Consider the following 22,350-nt stretch of genomic DNA (forward strand, 5'->3'; position numbering starts at 1 on the left):
CTAAAAGCCCTTCAATTTCTCTACATAGTTCTCTATTTATTTACCCTCCAGAGGTCCTGGTCAGGGCCCTCGGTACACCAAGGAACTGTAATTGCCCTGAGCAGCCCACCCAGGGTCTTCACCGAGGCCCCTGTGCTCAGGAGCTGTGCTTAAGCCCTGCTACTTCCCTTGGCCATGGCTTGAGCTATGTTGTAGTTATGCCTCTAACTAACAGCCCCGTAATGCTGCCCTGGCTTCCTGGCTTGAACCTTGGACCCTCCTGGTGACTTGAGACTTTGTCGGTGAGGACATTGCTCCTGCTTGCACTGTTGCCACCCTCAGTTCTTGTTCACCTTCCCTTGCAGAGCTACCCGCTCTTGCTGCTCCCTGACAAGGGTGCTGAAAAATGCTTAACATATGGATGAATGATATGCAAGGAACAGGGTCTGATTAATAACCTCAATTTGCTAAATATGTACTGCTACATACACTCTTATTTTTAGAGCTAGTATATTCTGATGGTTTTGCAATCAACATAATTGCCTCCACTAAAGTGAATTATATATTATTGCCTCCACTAAAGTGAATTATATATTAGATGCTATAGCTTGTGCTTTAGAAGTGACTATCATGAGAAAACAGATTTGCCAATAATTTTAAAGGCAATATTAATACACAACATTTCATAGTGAAAGATGGTCAGTGATGTTTATAAATGGGCATTTGAATGACAAACCAGTACTAAAACACACCTTGGTAGCTATGCAGCAAATACTCGCCCTTGAAAATTCTGTTCAGGCATTCACAACATGTGGGCAACATGAGACCTTTAAGTGAGATTGCAAAGTGTTCTAGCAAGAGTTGCATGAAGAGGGTGTCTGGGTTTTCCCTCTTGCAAGTTTCTAAACTGTTGCACCCAAAATAACCCATTTTCATGGTTAGCTACCTTTGTTTCCTATTCTTGGCTGTTTACATGTACTCGAAAGCTCCTAAGAAACCTCTACATATTTTTTTTCTTTAAATAAGATCGTAGTGATAATGACAGGTTTCACTTTAGAATCAAGAAACTGGACTGAGTACACATTATATTATACACACTTACTGAGAAAAAACAGAGCTTTCACTCAAAACTTAAACTGGTGAATTCAAGCTTGCTGCTTAACAGGGGCTAAATCTTCCCTCTCACCACAGCAGAGAAAAAGCCTCAGCTAAAGTCAATGGAAGTAGAATTGGGCCTCTGAAGACCATGGATAATTCCACCTACACATTCACCACCATGTACACAAACTTAAACTCCTTACATAATTGTCCCAGTGCCAGTGATGTTACAGCTTGATTCAGCCCCAGATGGTGGGTGTAACTTTCAGTGAGCGCTCATTATCTCCACTGAGGCCAGATTACATTTATACTCTCTGTGAGTCAAAATTATGTTTTCAGAGTCAGTGTGTACATGCCTAGTCAGTATTTAAAGAGCAAAACAAATAGAAGGTACTGCAAGGTCTAAGGGTTTCAAAGTCCCCCAGGGGCAGACAAATTCTCCCTCCATATGCGAGTGCCTGTGTCAGATGGAGAATTACAGGACAATTGGCACAGAATGTGACTGCAGGATGGAGAAAATGAAATCAACTATCTTATTTAAACACGGGGATTTCTAGGGCTATTTGTAGCATCTTTAGGTCACCTCTGCTTTTACTCAATAGAAAAATAACTTTTGTTCTCTGCAACAGTTGTTGAGTTTCATTTAGTCTTAAAAAAAAATGACAACTTCTAGGTGGACAAATGGGTCATCAGTCAGCCTCTGTGTATCTATAAAAACTACACTCTTTAGTAAATGTTAATAACATTAAGTTAGAAGGAAGACCATGATAGCTTACATGCACTAAATTGTCAAATGGTCAAAAACATAACTTCTGAAACACTGCTCCCTTTCTCTACTTTTTACCCTTTGATCACACTATCACTATAACCTTTAAGAAATACAATTTGATTACAGATTTAGATGGGTAGAGGACTTCCTTACATAAAGCAAGGGCAAGAAAAAAAACCAAATTTCAAACTAGCAGAGAGCTCAAGAATTAGAAAGCAAATTCATCTTCAACACACAAAAGTCCTCAAATGATGTTAGCCTGGGAAAGTCCTGCAGGGTGACAAAAAGAGGCAGGGAAGAGAGGTCACCCAAGCTGCATAACCTATAGGATCAGGTAAAGAATATATTGTTGTCAATCTGATTTAAAATTGCACCCATTGAATTATTTCATACTTCTTGAGGTAATCATAATGCTTTCAATTTGCATTAAAGAACTTAACACCCTGTTTTGGCACAAAAAAAAAGCTTTCTACCTCCTCTTAAGGCTCTCAGATTAAAGGGGACTCAAATGCACTTGCCAAAAAGCTTCTAAGAAGAGGAGGTGCAACAAATCCAAATACACTGATTTTGCATAGAAATCACTTAGGGCTATCCATGGCAAGACAGTGCATGACTAGAGAAAAAATTTTCACTGTTTCCTTCATGGTCTGAAAGCTCTAATTTCCATATTGATAATGAAACAGACAAACCTATTTCATTTACTCAACAGGGTAATTTGAAAGCCATTCTGAAAATTATCAGTTGTGTTTAGAAATCTCAGAAATTAGGCTGATAAGAAATTTTATCTCTATTAATAGGGGACCTAGATGCAGATTATCAATGTTTTTGAAGTAATGCTTTTAAAATAATCCTGCAGAAAACATGTACTTTGGTCAGTTAATATGCATGCATACAAATGCATTGTCCAAATATATTTTCCATGTACCACATATTATGGAAATAAGTGACACATTAATGGAAAGAAAAAGTCAGGTAAGTACAAAACTTTGAAGTGGTGAGCTGACTGGAAGGCATTTTCAGGAAATGCCTCCTGCTTACAGAGCCCTCGCTGCGGTGGTTTTGTCAGTATCAGAATTAGCAAGGATCAAGACAAAATTCAGAACACGCTTTTTGAAGTGAGACTTTCTTTTCATCATTTATATGACATAGCTCTTAATGCCTGAATTATGTAGCTCTGCAGAGAAATATAATAGGATACAAATTCAGAGTGGAAAAAATCCTGTAGGTCACCTCTTCCATCTTTCTGCTAAAGCAAGTCTCTTTCCTAAAGTTCATTTGATTCAGTTTTGCCCAGATTAAATTTTATGCATAGCAAGCACCCGCCCCAGACACATTTTCTTGAGGGATTATTCTCCTTGATAGACTGTACTCCTCACTTAGTCCTGCCACCAAGATCTTTGTCAATATATTCTGTATATGTAGTTTCTCAAAGCAAAGTCATGCACTTAAGGAGCTACAACCTAGTCTTAGCAACGATTTAGTACATCACTTGAGTCTGATGGAAAGAGTCTCTTTCTTACGACATCCAGAAATCCAGCAAGGTTTGAGACACTTTGAGACAGGTCTTTTTTAAGGACCTAAGAGGATTGCTTGCAGGAGTCACTGCTGACGTACTCTGGCTGACACTGGCAATCGAAAAAATGGGAACTGGGCATTGAGATTCAAGATTATAGAACTGCAGAGCTCTTCAGAAACTATTTACACTGTATTGGTAAATTTGTCCTCATTCTCACGGCATAAATTTTAACAAATAGATTTTTATTGGTATCTGAAAATTTATATCAAAGAAAATGTTACTCTGCTACCAGTTTTGCCCCAAGCTACTGAATAATATTTAAGGATTGATTTCCAGAGAGGCTGAGCACATGCAGTTTTCCAGCAGACTTCAGGTATGCAATAGGGCTTAATATTTCTCAAACATAAATTGCTCACTAGTAAGCTGTTGCTAAGGGAATCCTGCCTGAGCGTTTGGGCAAAGAAAGTATATAATGTGTCCTTTGTACAGTTCTCCTTCTAGCCGGTTACTCCATGGAAAAGGGTGCAGCAAGATGAACAAGAGAAAATTCCTGAACTAATCAAATTTTCACAGAGGAATTTGAAGCAAGACACGTAAAATAAGTAGGCAAATTTTCAATATGTGAAAAACATGATAGATGGTTGCGATTACTTTTTGTGTACTATGTACTCTTTAGCATGACTCCCAGTTTGGTAGAGGAGAGGCAGATGAGCCAGGTGCGATGGCTCGTGTTCAGAAGAGGCTGAACACGGAGAGGTCGCTCTCGGTTTACTCTTAAGAGATAAGAAGGTATCATTAGGAAGGAAGTTTTGTGTGGACTGACTTGTTAGCTGATTATCAAGAGAATTTAAAAAGGACAGAATTTTGCTTTCATAAAAATTCCGGAGAACAACAGCTATGAGACAACTTTCACATAACAAAAGTAGGTGGTTTCCTCATTTTACTGTAACTCAGACTGAGTAAGAGTCGTGAATATCTATAGAACCACCACAGAAGTTTAGAGCCAGCACTTATCCAGACAGGGAGCTTACATTTTTAAAGGAAGCAATTAATTAAGGCTTTTTTTTTTTCCTGTAAGTGCTCTTATTTCCTAGAAGATTGCCTATATAACACATGACTACCTGGTAGGCTACTGAAAATACATACATTTTCAAAACTTGTCCTTATTCACAGCAGCAGAATTTAAGAATTTTCTTTGAATATATAGAAAAATAGTCTCATTTAGCATCATTTACAGATCACAAGGTCATGTGCTCTTAAACTCCCATTGTGTTATCAGTTATTTACTGTGTTCTCCATAACCTACCAAGATTCTGCAATCCACCTCCATTTTTAACTAATTTGGGAAAAATGAACACACGTGAAATTACAAGGCTGAAACAGCATCCTCTTGCAACTATACTGATGCAGTTGACTCTTGTCTTCCAGTACTGCTCTAAACCCCTTTAAGACTATAAGTGACTGTGGCCCTTTCAAAATTTTATTCTGTCTCTCCTTTGAACATTTTTTAATATGCAGTTAACTGTAAGAAAATGTCTGTGTGTCACTTTTGAGTCTAACCATCAACAAAAGTGGACTGGAGAAAATGAGTAAAAATTACTAATTCTTCCTCATATCTTATACATCTGAAATTCTTAAAAGCCTCTTACGTTGTCACAACGGTGTTCATTTGTTTGCTTAGGCTTACACTTGAGCTTTTCAAACACAAAAAATAATTGCCATTTGCTTGTGAATGGAATTTTTCCCTAACCTTTTGTATTTCTTATTTACCTCATTTGAAAAAGAGAACAGTAAGGAACTGAATTTCTCAAATTTGCAACAGTTGTGAATCACTAACCTCCAAGAGAACCTGATGGGTCCCATGAGAACTGAGGCTAAATGCATAGGGAATAACAATTTCATATATAGCATTATATTTCCCCTTTCTGAGATACAATGGACTTAACAAGTCTCCATATTTAATTAATTCTTAATGACATGATCTGTTTTCAATTTGCCAGAAAAAAATTACATCTGTAAGGAAAAAGAAGGTGATTACAGGTAGGTCGCATGCTCAGCCATCAGCTGCGTTCATTTCGAGCCAGTTTTCTGAACTGAGATCCAATTCTGTTTGTCACAAAACCAAATCATCAGTCAGGAACATGACTTAACTCCCGGGAAATGCAAAGTGATTCTAAATACACTGGCTTTTAATAATAATCATAATCATAATCATACTTTTCCATTAATAAAATCTCACTGAAACCAATGGGATTCTGCACAGAACAACATGTCCTGCATGGGTAGACTCCAAGACATATGGCATTAAAATGCATATCTTCAACAGATGGAACCTAAGAACCTGCCTTTTTAAAAATTATTTGCAATTTGAGGCATCTCTCTTGAGATCTCTTATAGCATGATTTTCAAGCAAAAGGGAGGGAGAGTTTCAGCACTCTGTGAAAATTAACAGTTTCTTAGTAACCTCAGAATGATCAGATGGTCAATATTTTGATAGTTACAATCAAAACCAAAGGCTACACAATTCCACTTTGATAGATAATAAATTAATAGAAGCCCTCTTTTTGACACTATCACGTAGCACTGCACTACAGCATTATTATGGGAATGGGTCTGCAGTTTCTTGATATTTTGGAAGATTCTGTTTTCATGTCTTTTTTCTTCATATTTTCTTCATATAAATCTTTTTAAATGAAAATATTTGATATTACAAGCTTATATGGAACAAGAAATTGTATTTTAGGGAAGATCTTAATATATTATTCAAGTATGTAAAGATGATTTGTTTCTGCATTAGCTCTGGCAATAAACTAACACATACAGTATCTCAATCTTATTTAAATTCTAGTTTAAGGTTAATTATTTTCCTAGCAGTATGCTACATTCTGGACAGTAGCCCAGCTATGGATGAGTAATGGCAAATGGTTGGGAGTAATTTTTAAATTAAAATAAAATTGTACTGTGTTTTCAAAGACTCATAAAATTAGGTCAATGCCAAAGAAAGTGGTTTGCTTTGTTAATAATTTTGATAAAGGAAGATTACAGAGAAAGCCTACTGGCCATGAGAGATTCCTAATGCCCACCACAGATGTTAGTTTAAGAAGGTGCAGTTTCAAGCTTGTTCAGGACAAATCCATGAAAACGGAAGCACTGCACAGAACCATAATTCATGACAAGTACAACATGCATTTGCATATCTGCAATAACATAAACTATATTTATTATATTTTCTAGGAAGTACAGAATTACTGTGAAAATCTGCAGAACCTCTTTGGAGTGTATTTGAGGTAGAATTTATCCTTTAATACCCTCAAATTCCTGCAATCCCACTTTAGATTTATTTTGGATTTTTGAATATTATTTGTTTTATTCTTCTGTATTCCTCTGATGACCATTGTTTACAACAGTTATGTGATTCTTTTTGATAGCAGTAACTGTATCCAGTTCTCCCCTTTTCTGCCCTCTCTTTATATTCATAGAAAGGTATTGTGAAAAAATCCTCAGGCCACAAGGCAAATGCTCATTTCTGGGACTGGGAAGATGCTAACCTAATAACAACACTACTGAAAAGTTGTCTTAAAAATTTATTTTCCTGTGAATGCTCTAGCATTAGCCAATTCTGGTGACACAGCCATCCCGGGTAGATCTAGTGCAATGCTCTGACCCTGTTGCATGGGGGAGCTGCACGCAGGTTTCATAGAGGCTTACACCGCTAGCTCATGACTCGAAGGGGCAATGAGATGGCAGGATCGGGGCTTTCTTCCTTCGCCCCTCTGCAACAGAAGAGCTTAAATTCACCAACTGGAACATATTTCACAGGTATTATATTTAAATCTCCAAAGCTCTCAAATGAGTATGTTAACTGTTCAACAAAGGCACCTCCCCACATGATGAAGAAACCGATCCTAAATTTAATTCTGTATTTCTGGTATGCAAAAACTGGACAGATTATATAAGATTTCTATTCACTGACTAAGGTATGTAATTCATTACCCAGTCCAGTGATCAGCTGTGACTAGAAAGTTAGTGTCTCCTAATTTAGATTAAAGGATATTAATAGAAACTTTCTCAGCCTGATCTCAAGTTCAGATCTGTTAAGCATATATTTATTTATTAAAATCCCCCTGGTAATGTAATACACATTACAGCTGAACAACTCAATGTCTCTTAAAACCACAGTAAATTACTTTCCGATCTTTAACATATTAGGAGACCATACTGAAATGACCCTCTGAGAAAAGCAAATAACATCTTCAAGGAAAGGAAAAAGTGGTAAATGAAGCATTTCTCCTTCAGCAACTAATTTACTCGTATGGAGTGGTTAATCATTCAGTTGTGGTATGATTTACTCTTCCTTTGTAGCTTTCAATAACTATTTGCTGAGCATCTTCAAATCTTGGTATTTTAAAGAAAGATTAACATTTTTCTGCTTCTATAGGATGAGGAAACAGTTACCATTTTCAAACTCTACCTCGAAGGCACTCAGCTCTGCTGAGAGGCTCAGATTGAAATTGTTTTATTTAGCAATGTATTTGAAATTAAACTGTGTTCACTGTGGAAAGGAAGGAAGCGTCTATTGGAACCATCCGTCCCTGCAGTTTTCAGCTCCCAAGGGCTGAGACTGAATCCACATTACAAGTGCACACACATGTAAACTTCCCAAAAGCAGTAAACAGACACTAGCAAAGGTTGAGTTTTTGAAAAGGTAAGCTATCATGTACATGGTTAGTTACCTAAATAAGTCAGCTGGTCTTCAGATGAGCTGAATACTTACAGTCTGGATTAGAACGAACAGGAGGCTGCTCATGGATAATCCATTTTCTTTGAAAATTAGGTCACTATTTGGTGTACAGAGGCACCTAATTTTGCTTATAATTTTTCTTTTTTTTTGTCATGCCTTACTATCTATTATCTTCAGATTTTTCTAAACACACCACTAATTACAATGTGCAATTTATGAATAAAACCCCAAGAAACAGGCAAATAAGCCAGGCATTTTCTAATATAGTTCATATTAGAACCATACTGGTTTCCATAATAAATAATTTTCCACATGGTGTATATCAGAAATAAGAGATCTAAACTAGATACATCTTTGGGTCTGAATCTGAGAATAACTATTGCACAATCATCAATAAAGTATCCTCAGCTTCACTGAAACTTTGTCATTGTAAATAATTACACTTCCTGCAGCAAACGGAAGTTGTAAATGGCAAGGTAGGTTTTGATGAGTCTTGGGGCTTTTTCTTTTTCCTCAGATCAACTCCAAAACTGATTAATAAACTTCTAATTGAAAAAAGTGAAAACACATTCCTTTCAATATATGCATTTCTTTCACAGGATTTATATGACATATAATTATGTTTTTAACAGTGGGATGATTAAACAAGACAGACTGCAATGATGTGTTCATTCATATAATACACAATTCCCGAAAGAAAGAGGAAAGATTTCTACACTGACCATAGTCTGTGTTTTCCGGCTCCCAACAATTTGATGGCCAAAAATAGGGTGTCTATAGACAAAACAAAAAAGTAGGGAACTCAAGTTAGTCAATGCAAGCATTATACAGTCCTTGGATTGATACTGGCTTTCAGAGTCAATTTACATTTTTGGTAGATCTATTATATTGTTAACTTGACAGTTTTGAAATAGGCATAAAACCAGAAAATTACTTTTGTACGCTTGTTTATCACTGTGGTGTCAGAATGGCATTGAAAAAGAAGAACAAAGTGTTCTTTTTATTCTTAAAGTTAAGGGAACAAAACCCACAAGGTTAGGTAGTCTTTTTCATCTTCCCTAGCAACATACCTCTCACATGTCCTGAAGAATCAGTTTTAGAAGGTGAAAAGACAAAATATACTTTGGGGAACATTCAGTTCTTGATTTTGGAGAGTTTTCATTAGTATATATTAATTTTCAGTACTCTTTCCTAAGAGTTACTTGTTTAAAAATGCCACTAAACACAACCTGTTTTCATAAAGTTATCAAAGTTCTTTTCATTTGTTGAAGTCTATTTTTTCCCTAATTGTTTACCAATTGTGATTTTAAATGTGATTTTTTAATGGAAATCCAAAAAAAGTATCAATAACTGGATCAATACTATGCTTATTAAAACTGTTCTAAATGTATTGTTAAAATAATTCATTTCCACCAAATGAAGACTATAAAACCATATAGGCATTTTTTATGCAAATAACTTAATTTTTTTAATTGTAACTTTTTGTTAAAATATAAAAGATTATTTTATACATAACATTCATATATACACATACACACACATACAGAGAATGATATATTATTTGAGCAGTAGAATTAATCCTATTAAATATGTGGACTGGTCTGAGTGGTATTTCAAAACACAGGTGCTTCTATAGGAAAATCTTCTGCTTTACTCTCTGTTTCTTATTGTTTTTTTTCAATGATCTCCCAGCTGCAAAAATGGAAACAGCTTTTGCTGCCCAATTCCCTCAAAATTGTTTTAATGTTAATCTGGAAACCATCAGGGCTGAAGGGTGACACATTCACACCTACTGTCAGGTTAAACATACAGTGTGAAAAAATCTCTACTGTAACAATGACCCATCAACTTTAATAAGAATGATTTAGAACTTGCTATTTAATCAAGCAACAGCAATGAGTTAAAGGGTAAAAAAGAAACTATCAGAAGCTAATTCAAAGATTTTGTTCCATTAGAGAATACCTGAGCAAGACTTTGCAGGTGCGTAGTACTCGGAATGAAAGCGACTGCAGGATGAGACTGGTGTTCTGCAAAGACGAGCACAGCAGCATGAGGGCCAGCAGGCTCAGAGAACAGGCAGAGGAGGTCTCTCGGGAAAGTAAACCGAGGGACAAAGAGATGGAAGGGAGATGGCAGTTTTTGAAAGAGACTGTACTAAATGTCCAAGTATCTTTAGAGAGAAAGTGTAGTGACAGGCTGGTGTAACCACACTAGCAATCTCCAATCAACTAAACATGAAAAAGAGATCATGGAAAAAGCACAAATTAATGCTGTGCTGCTAAGGATGAGTCTAAACCTCCCTGCATCACGATGCTTCTGGAGATAAAAGCAGAAAAGTTAAAACAGAACATGAGTTTTAATTAGCAAAGCACAAGATAAGTCACAATAAAAGGTTTCAATAAGGTAAGCCAAAGAGAAAGCCCAGCAAAAGACAAGAATTACGACATGAGGAAGGGGTTCAAATAACAGTGAGTACAGATAAGTACAGAAGATTATTAAATGCCTTCCTTTTTTGAGTCTCCAGGAGGAGGGAGACTGTGGTCAGGTAAAGGTCTTTCTGCCCAGGGAATGACACAGGCGTGAGCTCTCCTGGCTGACACCCTGAACCTGGCAGGCAGAAGTTGCCTCGGAACTGCAAGCTGCGACCCTGCCGGCGTGGCGGTCAGAGGCATTTCCTGGGACCTGCTGAGAAGGACAGCTCGTCAGCTCAAGCACCGCAAAGTGGCCGGGGCTGGCCTCCAGCCAGCTGGCTCCCCGTGGGATCAACGGTCGTCCGCCTGCAATCGGATCTGCAACACGCCCGAAATTGATTTTGACATGACAATAAGGCTACAGGGCAAAGTACAGGGAAAAAAAACCAGGAAAATAATTATTTATATGAGGTCAGAGAGTTCAGGTTAGAGGCCTGATGAAATTCAGCACAGAACGCTTAAGGAATTACTGCGTTTTCATCTGGGGAAACTGTGTTTATTTGTAGAACTCAAAAAAGTCTCACCAAACTAAAGAATGACTCCTGTTTCCTCAGCACCGTGAGTTATACGCATGTGTAATATTATGACAACATTTTTGCTCTGGTACTTCTCTTTCTCCTCTAACTCTCTATGGTATCTAGTATCTAACTGGCAAGAGTTATCAAAAGTATTGGATCATCTGCAGGATGTTTAAGTGGATGCAAGTTACCTGAAAGGCAAGTTATACACACAAAAAATATTCTTTCAAGTAACCTTTGAAACATGGGCAGTTATTTTAAAAAAGAAATCACATAAGTCAGAGGAGCCTCAGAAAACTACAGCAAGGGGAAGATCTACCTTTTTCAGAAAAGGGGAAAAGCTGAAATTTTCTGTGTTCTAATCTTTCTAGGTCTAGCATCTAGATTGAACAACTGTAATACGCTATCCATTTCTGAGTCCTTAAAAGCTAAAGGTTACTAAAATTTGGATTTTTCAAAAATATATTGGGTCACTAACAGTGTAAAGCCCCTACTAGATGAGAAATAAACAGTAGATTCTATGTATTTTGTCCAAGGCAAATTCCTACATTAGTTTCTTACCAGCAAGTAAAGAATTATGGTATCACCATAAGATAGGTGCTCAAAAGTCGCTACAGCTGCTGGTAAAGTTGTATTCAAAGAGTAGATAACTATTATTCACTTTCAAAGGAGGAAATGGTATTAGTGGATGAAGAGCAACAAGCAAAATTCTCCTAAAACCAGGCACAAAAAATAGTGGTAAGGGGCAGGATTAAGAATTAAACAGAAAGAAAATCAAAAAAATTAAGAAAAATCTTTAAAAAAACCTAGACACTGAGAAAGAAACATGATAAAAAAATTGGTTTCTGATTAAAGGATTTTTGCAATGCTGTGATTATATGGAAAAAATCCATCAACAATAAACTTGTGTGTAGTTAAAATGGCTGATATTTTCCCAAAGGTGTATTCCACATTTTCTTGCCTAATTGCTTGGTATTAACAGTGATAAAGTTCCAGTCTTAATCTACCTCACAATGTGTCATGCACACTGGATAAACTGGAATAGCCCTTGATAAATTGTAGCAGTAATCACAGAATCACAGAATCACTGAGGTTGGAAAGGACCTTCAAGATCATCAAGTCCAACCATTAATCCAGCGCCACCATGTCCCCTAAACCATGTCCTGAAGTGCCACATCCACACATTTTTGGAACACTTCCAGAGATGGTGACTCCACCACCTCCCTGGGCAGCCTGTTCCAATGCCTGACCACCCTCTCAGTGAAGAAATTTTTCCTAATATCCAATCTAAACCTCCCCCGGCGCAACTTGAGGCCGTTTCCTCTTGTCCTATCACTAGTTACTTGGGAGAAGAGACCAACACCCACCTCGCCACAACCCCCTTTCAGGTAGTTGTAGAGAGCGATAAGGTCTCCCCTCAGCCTCCTCTTCTCCAGACTAAACAACCCCAGTTCCCTCAGCCGCTCCTCATAAGACTTGTGCTCCAGACCCCTCACCAGCTTCGTTGCCCTTCTCTGGACACGCTCCAGCACCTCAGCATCCTTCTTGTAGTGAGGGGCCCAAAACTGAACACAAGATTCAAGGTGCGGCCTCACCAGTGCCGAGTACAGGGGCACGATCACTTCCCTACTCCTGCTGGCCACACTATTTCTGATACAGGCCAGGACGCTGTTGGCCTTCTTGGCCACCTGGGCACACTGCCGGCTCATGTTCAGCCGGCTGTCAACCAGCACCCCCAGGTCCTTTTCCACCGGGCACCTCTCCAGCCACTCCTCCCCAAGCCTGTAGCGTTGCATGGGGTTGTTGTGGCCTAAGTGCAGGACCCGGCACTTGGCCTTATTAAACCTCATACAGTTGACCTCGGCCCATCAATCCAACTTGTCCAGATCCCTCTGCAGAGCCCTCCTACCCTCCAGCACATCAACACTCCCACCCAGCTTGGTGTCATCTGCAAACTTACTGAGGGAGCACTCAATCCCCTCATCCAGATCATCAATAAAGATATTGAATAAGACCGGCCCCGGAACTGAGCCCTGGGGAACACTGTTTGTGACCAGCCGCCAGCCAGATTTAACACCATTCACCATAACTCTCTGGGCTCAGCCATCCAGCCAGTTCCTCACCCAGTGAAGAGTAAACCCGTCTAAGCCACGAGCAGCCAGTTTCTCCAGGAGAAGGCTGTGGGAGAGGCTGTCAAAGGCTTTACTAAAGTCCAGCTAGACAATGTCCACTGCCTTGCCCTCATCCACTAGGCGGGTCGCCTGGTCATAGAAGGAGATCAGGTTGGTCAAGCAGGACTTGCCTTTCATGAACCCATGCTGGCTGGGCCTGATCCCTTGGCTGTCCTGCACATGCCCTGTGAGCACCCTCAAGACCAACCACTCTATAATCTTCCCCGGTACAGAGGTCAGGCTGACAGGCCTGTAGTTCCTAGGATCCTCCTTCCGGCCTTTCTTGTAGACGGGCGTCACATTGGCAAGCCTCCAGTCTTCTGGGACTTCCTCTGTTAATCAGGACTGCTGATAAATGTTGGAGAGTGGCTTGGCAAGCTCCTCCGCCAGCTCTCTCAGTACTCTCGGGTGGATCCCATCAGGCCCCATAGACTTGTGGGTGTCCAAGTGGCTTAACAGGTCCCTAACTGCTTCCTCCTGGATTATGGGCAGGTAAATCTCAAGCAAAGTCACTCCTGACTGAGAAAAGACCAAGGGAGAAACTTCATCACAAGGTTCCCACAATAGCACAATTCAGTTATTAGAACGATACATTAAGATTTTGCAGAAATGTGTATCAAGGTGCCCTGTACAGGTTGACCCTTGAATGCACCGGACAGCCCCTTGCCTGTCTCCGTTCTTCAGGGGCACGCACTGGGTGCATCCCCACCACTCCCAGCTGCAGTCCTCAGCCCCAGCACCTCATGGGCTCCTACCTGCACAGAGATTTATTGTCCCAACCTCTGCAACCAGGCAAGTTAACATTGAGCTTGCACAAGGTCTCACACAGAAATCCCTGGAACCTCTGAATCCAAACACCTTATTTTCCTACAAATGGAGTCAGAAGTTTACTTTTGCCCCTTAGACGTTACCAACCTCAAACAGTTTAATCACATAACACATGACTACAATGTATGTGCTGTATCTTTTCACTTCTGTTTCTTTCAAAAGTCTCCACACAACTTCACAGTCCAGGTATTTAATAATCCTCTAGAAGAATTTGCTAGAGAGGTTATCCATGAAGACAAGGGGAAGAAGATTTGCCTTGTTCAACAAGGAAAGATTAGGAATTAAGAAGAGTTCGATAAGCAGATCCCTGGTCTCACAGAATGAGGCCAGGAACAAGAACAGGAGGGGTATGCAAAGGAGAAATCTACCTGCTCTCATCTGACCTATTAAAATCCCACAGCAATGCAAGGAGGCTCTGCCCATGTAAATAACATTCTCTATGCCTAGAATATGCAAACAAAGCTTGGTTTAACTATTTGCTGCAACTCACGTATCACAAGTACACTGTAGAACAATTATGACATCCCTTGCTATATCATATATTCCTGTAGCACAGACATTATACAATCTATGTGCCTCATTTCATGATCTAGAAACCCTACATAAGTGAAGATTTTCCCCAGGAGAGTTATGGAGGTGGTATAACATGTTATACCTCAACACTAATATTTTCAAAGAGAAGATTATGAAATATTGAGGATTTTTTTGTGAAATGTAGAAAACGTAAGGAATTATTGTACTTAAGAATTTTACTTTTTCTCAGAAGAAAATGTGAAGCAGTTCATCATGAACCAGTATTAAACAGGGAACATTTGTCATTTTGCCATGACATCCCACCTATAGATGGAAAGAAGGTGGGTGGTAGAACAGTTTGGGGAAAGTCAAATGCTGTTTATCAGCCCAGGCAGAAAAAAATGCTGCCAGTTTTTGTCAGTACACATTTAAGTTACTTTATTTAATTGTATCTGTAATTTGAATAAGTAGACAGTACAAGTCAGCAGCTAGAGAAATAAGGCTTACCTAGCACTGCACATGCAGTTGTAGAGACATTTAAGCATTCAGCACAAACCAGGATGTTACAAGGATCTTTATGCCAGTGAAGGAAAACTGGTTTTGCACACACAAATGCATATGTGCTGGTTTTGGCTGAGACGGAGTTAATTTTCTTCATAGTAGCTAGTATGGGGCTGTGTTTTAGATTTGTGTTGAAAACAGTGTTGATAATACAGGGATGTTTTAGTTCTTGCTGAGCAGCGTTCACACAAAGTCAAGGCCTTTTCTGCTCCTCACCCCACCCCACCAGCAGGTGGGCTGGGGGTGCACAAGAAGTTGGGAGGGGACATAGCTGGGACAGCTGACCCCAACTGACCAAAGGGATATCCCATACCATATGATGTCATGCTCAGCATATAAAGCTGGGGGAAGAAGAAGGAAGAGGAGTATGTTTGGAGTTATGCCATTTTGTTTTCCCAAGTAACCATTATGTGTGACGCAGCCCTGCTTTCCTGGAGACGGCTGAACACCTGCCTGTCCATGGGAAGTGGTGAATGAATTCCTTGTTTTGCTTTGCTTGTGTGTTCAGCTTTAGCTTTACTTATTAAACTGTGTTTATCTCAACCCATGAGTTTTCTTACTTTTACTCTTCCAATCCTCTCCCCCATCCCACCGTGGGGGGAGTGAGCAAGCAGCTGTGTGGTGCTTAGTTGCCGGCTGGGGTTAAACCACGACAGCATACTGGTTCTCTTGCATTATAGACTAATATCATTAAATAAACCTAACCACAGAAATCCATAATCCTGCTGTTAATAAAGCCCTATGAAACAAAATCCTGTAATATAGCAGATACTCTGCACTAAACAAATTGGCAGCAGCAGCTGCCATGCATTGTGAGCAATCCTATGATAAAACAAATAGATCTACTTTGGCTCTGCCATAAAATTAATCAATAATAATATCTGAGCTAATGGATTAGCCACTTGTAAAAATCAGTGTTGCCCATCAGCTTTTATGAAACATGTTTAATTTCTATGCATTAAACTGTTTTACTGAGGAGGGAAATCATTAAGCATCTTTCAACTACCCCTTGTTAGTAGTAATAAGAAAAGAATTGTTGTTTCTGAAGCTGCTCCACTCTATGAAAACTTTTAAAATCTAATTACTGGGATGGGGGAGGAATATTCAAATCACTCATATACCTTCCTTTGCATATTACTGCTATTATTCTCACAGGCACCAAGGAGTCTTTATAAAAAACAGAAATAGAGTCTTTGCTAAAAAATAGTTATACACAATCTTAAATGCCTTTAACAATGGATGGCAGAATTCACAGGCATTCAGTTTTACAGTCATTGCAGTTGACTCAAATGATCTCTTGGTGAGGGAAAGGGGTAAGATCACTGGTCTCGCACTGTCAAGCCCATAGAGGAAGGATGCCAGCAAGTAGTGTTCCATGGTTAGCCCAGAATTATTAAAAAAGAAGCTGTGGAAGTTGGAAACAATAAAGGTTTTGGCTCTGTGACTCCTCTTTTCTAACCTGGAAAGTGGATTTCTAACATGGAAAACTGGGCAGGAAAGAGTGTCCGAGTAGGGAATTAAAAAAGAAAAAAAGGGCACTGATAGGGCAGTCAGAAAGACATGGATTTGAAATTATTTTTCTCTCTTTGAAACCTAAACAGAACCTGTATATGCTGAGCCTAAGATGAAGAGACAACGAATTAGTCCTTGCACCTGCAAGTGCCAAAGAAAATCTGCCAAATGCTGGATAAGATAACTTGTTTTTTATTTCTAAAAATTGGCTTCCAATAAAATTCTTCCCTCAAGGCATGGTAGATGATCCAGCGAGGCCGTGAAGAGTGGCTGGGGAGCTGACACGTTCAGGCACAACCTCAGTATTCAGAATGGCCAGAGGCTGGCTCGGGAGGTGGCTTGGTGAGCAGGGTTTACTCGAAGAGATGCGGGAAGCAACGTAATGCCACCTGAGACACAAGGATCCACAACACTTCATGCTCCACACTATTTTACAGCAAAGATACTCCAAGTGATATAGTGATTGCTATATATTTTTATCCCCAATTTAGGCATGGGAAAACAAGGCCAGAGAGGTTAAGTGCATTTGTCAAGAAAGTGTTCCCAGTGGTAGAACGGAAAACATCACAGGTGAAATCTTCATCTTGCCAAAATCCATGAGTGCTGCTATCTTCACCAGACTCATGCTTTCCCATTTTCACACTTTTTATCAGTTATTTCTGCCTTCCATCTTAAAAGTTACAAAACAACAGCAGAACCTAAACTTCATCTCTGAAAATTAATTTACATTAAATCATGAAATAATTTCATAAAAAAATGGGAGTGTGATTATAATTAGCCTCAAATATCCTAGGAGTTTGTTTAAAGACAAAAGATACTAGGACACGTTATTTTTCACTATGAACATTGAGACACTTAGTATGCACATGCACCTTGTAGAAGAAATCAACATATTTTTCCCTGGGAGACTATTACAGAAGTTTTCCAGAAGAGAGGGCGAGTCAGGCATTCCTCATCAGGATGGACGTATTATCACTTATGTGGACACAGATGAAAGGTCTCAGTGAGTACTCACTGGCCCCAGGAAGATCTGCTCTCTAAGGTGCATCTTGCTTTCTTATTTGGGCCCCTTATACCTATTTGCTCTCAGGTAGAGGGCGGTTAGAAGGTATTCAGTGCCGCCTTTGGTCCCAGACTTAAATTACCAGGAAAAGGCAATGCAGCTGTTCAAGATGGTTCAGAAAGTATCACTATCCCTGAATTTTCTGCTTTGCCTTGTTGAGGCTAATAAGAAATTTCCTCTCCGAGTAAGGCAATTAATATTTAGATCCACCACCTTTGAATTAAATTGTTATCGCAGAACTAACCTAATTACAGCTGAGTAGGTCAAAGAATCATCTGGAATGATTTTTTTTTTTTTTATTTCTAAGGCCACATTACTTGAAAAAGCAGCTATAATGACAATTTTACAGCCCTTCTGATGGCAAAAGTAATAACTGGAAAAGTATAATTTGGCCTGTAAAAGGGCACTTGCACAAATGAAGCACAGCCTCCACTGCTTTTCACTATTTCTAGACAACAGAAGGTTGTTTAAAAGAAACTGTCAGAAGGGAATGTATCACCCTTTGGAAAACAAAATATGAAGTGCATGGAGAACATTATTGTAGCTAGCCCATTTTTAATAGGTCAGGTCTTTGTATTGCAGACAGAGATTTCTCTGCAGGGATGGCTTCTGAACTTTTCAGTGCTGGCAGGTGCACGTTTTTATCTTGCTGTTAAAACATCCAGAAATTTGTGAATCCTCTCCAGTACTCAGGGGGTCCTATTTCTAAAGCACCTGAACAACTATTCTAGTGTAAAATTCACACATTTGCAGTCAAACTTTCCTCCCCATTGAGTATGTTATCTTCCTTTTCCGATTTAAGAGCTTCAGTAACAGATTTTATATTAGCCTTATTTTGGTGGGGAATGTGGAAGTGTAATGACACAACTTTTGCTGTTATAACTCCAGTTAACTGTATGACTCCATACTGTTCTCATGTGATACTTTAACAGCTAAAATTGCATTGTTTTAACATCGTTAGCATAGGAATAGCAATGCAAAGGTACTACAGAGCAGCAAACAACCAAAACACTGCAGATATAAATTGAGCAACACTCGAGGAAATTACCTTACTCCATACGCATATGTCAAATAGGTGCTAATCAACTTATGTAAATCAACTGATATAATTTTACAATCTAACCCTCACTGAAGCTTCATGTCCAAACATGCAGGCTATAGACTCCTCTGAGGAAAGCCCATGGCAGGGTAGCTGCAGTAGTCTCAGCTGTTCACAGTGCTGCTAGTTCTACTCTATACTTTCCTTCAGTCAAATCTCATGCTAACAGAGGTGCTTATCTCCCATGTTTGAGGTAGAAGCAGGCCAGCAGCTGTGCAGAATTCAATGACCACTACGCCTATAAATAAGTCCCATTCTCTGCAAAATGAAGTCCTCAGATATTTTGTCCTTCTGGCTGCTGCTTATGCAGAGACAAGCCAAGAACTGGAGCTTCAACCATTCCATGATTTCTTTCCACTTCTCACTTACCTCAAACCACATCAGTGCCTTTCCCTCAGCAGTAAGCCCTTTCACCCATGTGCCATCCCTCTCATCTTTATATTGGTCTTTGAGGAGGTGAAGCACCATGAGAAGGAAACCTTTTCCTTCAAATGCCCTTTCCAGGATTGAAGGTAACTGTGGATCTAGGGAGGAGGCTTAGAGTGACTGCTCTTTGTATTACCCATATATGCATGTAACTTACTGTCCTGCTGAAGGACAGGGTTTTTTGCACTGTATGACCCACAGGATCTACAGATGAAAATATGATAATATTGTATGCATATATGCAATAATAATTCTCTTTCTTGCCAGACTGTACTGTATATATTTAATTTTATTCACTCTAAGATTTTGATTTAGACCAGTTATGGGCCTTTTTCTTCTCTTATGTGGATCTATAGAATTCAAGCCAAAACATTGATGAAAGTATTGTGCAGCAATTAGTCTAATACAATGTTTGCAACTATGATTGGTCTCCAAAATATCACAGTTTTATTCTGCATTTTAAAGTCCACAATCTCAGTTTTATTTTATTCTTGATGGTTTCTTATTTACACAATATTTAAGACAAAGCTTAGACTTAAATATCTTGAAGACAATAGATTGTGTTCTACCAGATATTATTTTCCTGTATGTATTTAACACAGTTAGAACTAACAGAGAAGGATTACCAAACTATGGTATTCATATTATCAATTTCATAGGGGTAATCATCATATCATTTCAAAGAAAAGAATATCTAGGGAAGATCTTAGAGCAGCTGTTGGTGATATCTACCAGGAAGACCACCTAACAGAGAGAGCAATACAAAGACCATCATCAAAGGTGGCACAATGGTAAGCAAAATTAATTCCCTCTCTAAAATACATAATCAGATACTGTGCAAACATATTTGTTTCAAGTCATAGGCAGTATTGCTCTGCAAACTTCTAGCCTGCTATTCACTATTAGAAAAGAAACACTCCTGTTCCCCAAGCCCTTAGTTTGAAATCTAATGCAATAAAATACAATTATGTAGATTTATGAATAATATACATGTAGGTATAGGTGTACATATACATCCTTTCAGCTTGTTCTGAAGCATCTGCACGTTTGTGTATGCAATGGGACTGACAGATCAATGTAAAATGTGCCTGCATTTATTTGAATAACATACACTACTTCAATACTACTCTGTTACCAATAAGGAAATCCTCACATAAGAAAGAATATAAATATTACCCTCCATTTTTTATCAGATTTCTGCTACAGGCTTAATAAGTAAAATACCTCCCCCTTTCCAAATTAAGGGAATAAGAGTCAATAAGATAATTCCATTTCCTTTACTATCTTTCCAAAATAGTACATTAATTTATTTCATGAGAGATACTTCCACACTTAACATTATCATACTTTTTCCTGGGATCAAAATGGTCACTATCATCTTAACACTTTGCTGACTTAAATTCTGAATAAAATCTTTCTATGTTTTTTTACTTTAAGGGGAATTGCTACCATTTACTAGGTTACATAAGAGACAAATTATGGTTAAAATTTGCTGTGAACTTTTGTGTAAGGCCTTTAATATGAACTTCCATTTGCACAAGTCAAGAACATATTGAAAACACTTACCTGGAATCGATAAAAGGTACCATCATCCTTTAGTGTTAGAACATGGTCTGAGATTGGAAAGAAATAGCCATGTGCTGCCATCAGTGTTCCTAAATGTAGAGCTTCCACTGTTTGAAGAACAAAAGAGAGATAAACTTAAAAAATTAAATAACTTCCTTTCAGCAGTTTAGTTTTCTTGTTCATCCTATCTCCTGCAGATAACCACTTGACTCTCAGTCAAGGTCCTGCCATCATGAAAAACACTGTCTTTTTCTATGTCATATAATGATGCAACCAAAAAAACCCTTTTACTCTTCTTAACAAATGGCTATTAATGTCCCATTTGTAGTTGAAGTTCCACTACTTACATCAGCATTAGCAGGTAGCTACTGCAATGTTCACTGACTTGTTTTGAAGATGAAAACAGCTATCATTTTTACCCTGATGGTGCAGTCTGCTTTTCCTCTTCAGAACAGTTTCAGATTACATGATGTTAAAATAGTTGATTCCAAATGCATATGTTCTTCACTAGGTTTATCAGAACTACAGTAAAGGATAAATATTTCCTTAGAAGTTTCTCATTACTAGGAAAATAACAAAGGATCACAGAACCACAGATTGGTTGAGGTTAGAAGGGACCTCTGGAGGTCATCTGATCCAACCCCCATGCTCAAGCAGGGATACCTAGAGCCAGTTGCCCAGGACCATGTACAGAGGGCTTTTGAATATCTCCAAGGAGGGAGACTCCACAGCCTCTCTGGGCAACCTGTGCCACTGCTTGGTCAACCTCACAATAAAAAAGTGTTTCCCAGTGTTCAGAGGGAACATCCTTGTGTTCCAGTTTTTGCCCATTGACTCTGGTCCTGTCAGTGGTGACCACTGAAAAGAGCCTGGCTCCATCTTCTTTACACCATCCCACCAGGTGTTTATACACATAGATGAACTTCCACCTGAGCCTTCTCTTCTCCATAGTGAACAGCATCTTTTCTCATAGAAGAGATACTCCAGGCCCTTAATCATCTTCATAGCCCTCAGCTGGACTCATGCCAGTGTGTGCATGTCTCTCTTGTAGTGAGGAGTCCAGAACTGGACACATACAGGATGAATTCAATTCACTTTAATGAACTAAACCATAATATGTAACAGTCAGGTTACACCCCATAAGCTGTGGGATGACACACCAAGGTTAGAGGGAAGTGCTGCTAGCAAGGCCCCTCAGCTTGTTGCACCAGAGAAAGACCTCAGAGGAGCTAAAGGAGGTTCCTCTAAGAGGGTGACATGGCCAACAGCCCAGCTGAAGTGGCTCAACACCAATGCAGGCAGTATGGGCAACAAACAGGAGGAGCTGGAAGCCACTGTGCTTTCTGAAAGCTATGACTTGGTCACCATTACTGAAACTTGGTGGGATGAATCCCTGTTGATGTGTGCCTATTGATGGCTATAAGCTGTTCAGAAGGGGGAGGCAAGGAAGGAAGGGCGGAGGCATTGCTCTCTATGTCAAGAAATGGGTAGAGTGCAAAGAGCTGTCTCCGAGGAATAG

At 39.1% G+C, this 22,350-nt stretch overlaps 1 protein-coding gene across 13 annotated transcripts in view; it reads right to left on the reverse strand.

Annotated features, from left to right (window-relative positions):
• RGS7 (regulator of G protein signaling 7) overlaps nucleotides 1–22,350 on the reverse strand; it is a gene marked incomplete at both ends in the record, with an annotated part of 259,392 nt that overhangs the window by 66,397 nt on the left and 170,645 nt on the right. For 10 of the 13 annotated variants that reach the window (XM_081997367.1, XM_081997372.1, XM_081997373.1 and 7 more), the window contains 2 exons: nucleotides 8,826–8,877; nucleotides 20,832–20,938. The exons of the other annotated variants lie outside the window; for them this stretch is intronic. In XM_081997367.1, the coding sequence (XP_081853493.1) occupies nucleotides 8,826–8,877; nucleotides 20,832–20,938 (159 nt within the window). The remainder of the gene's footprint in view (nucleotides 1–8,825; nucleotides 8,878–20,831; nucleotides 20,939–22,350) is intronic. 13 annotated transcript variants of the gene reach the window in all.

The sequence above is a fragment of the Phaethon aethereus genome (genome assembly GCF_964289735.1).
Source record: "Phaethon aethereus genome assembly, chromosome: 3".
In the NCBI taxonomy this organism is placed as follows: domain Eukaryota; kingdom Metazoa; phylum Chordata; class Aves; order Phaethontiformes; family Phaethontidae; genus Phaethon; species Phaethon aethereus.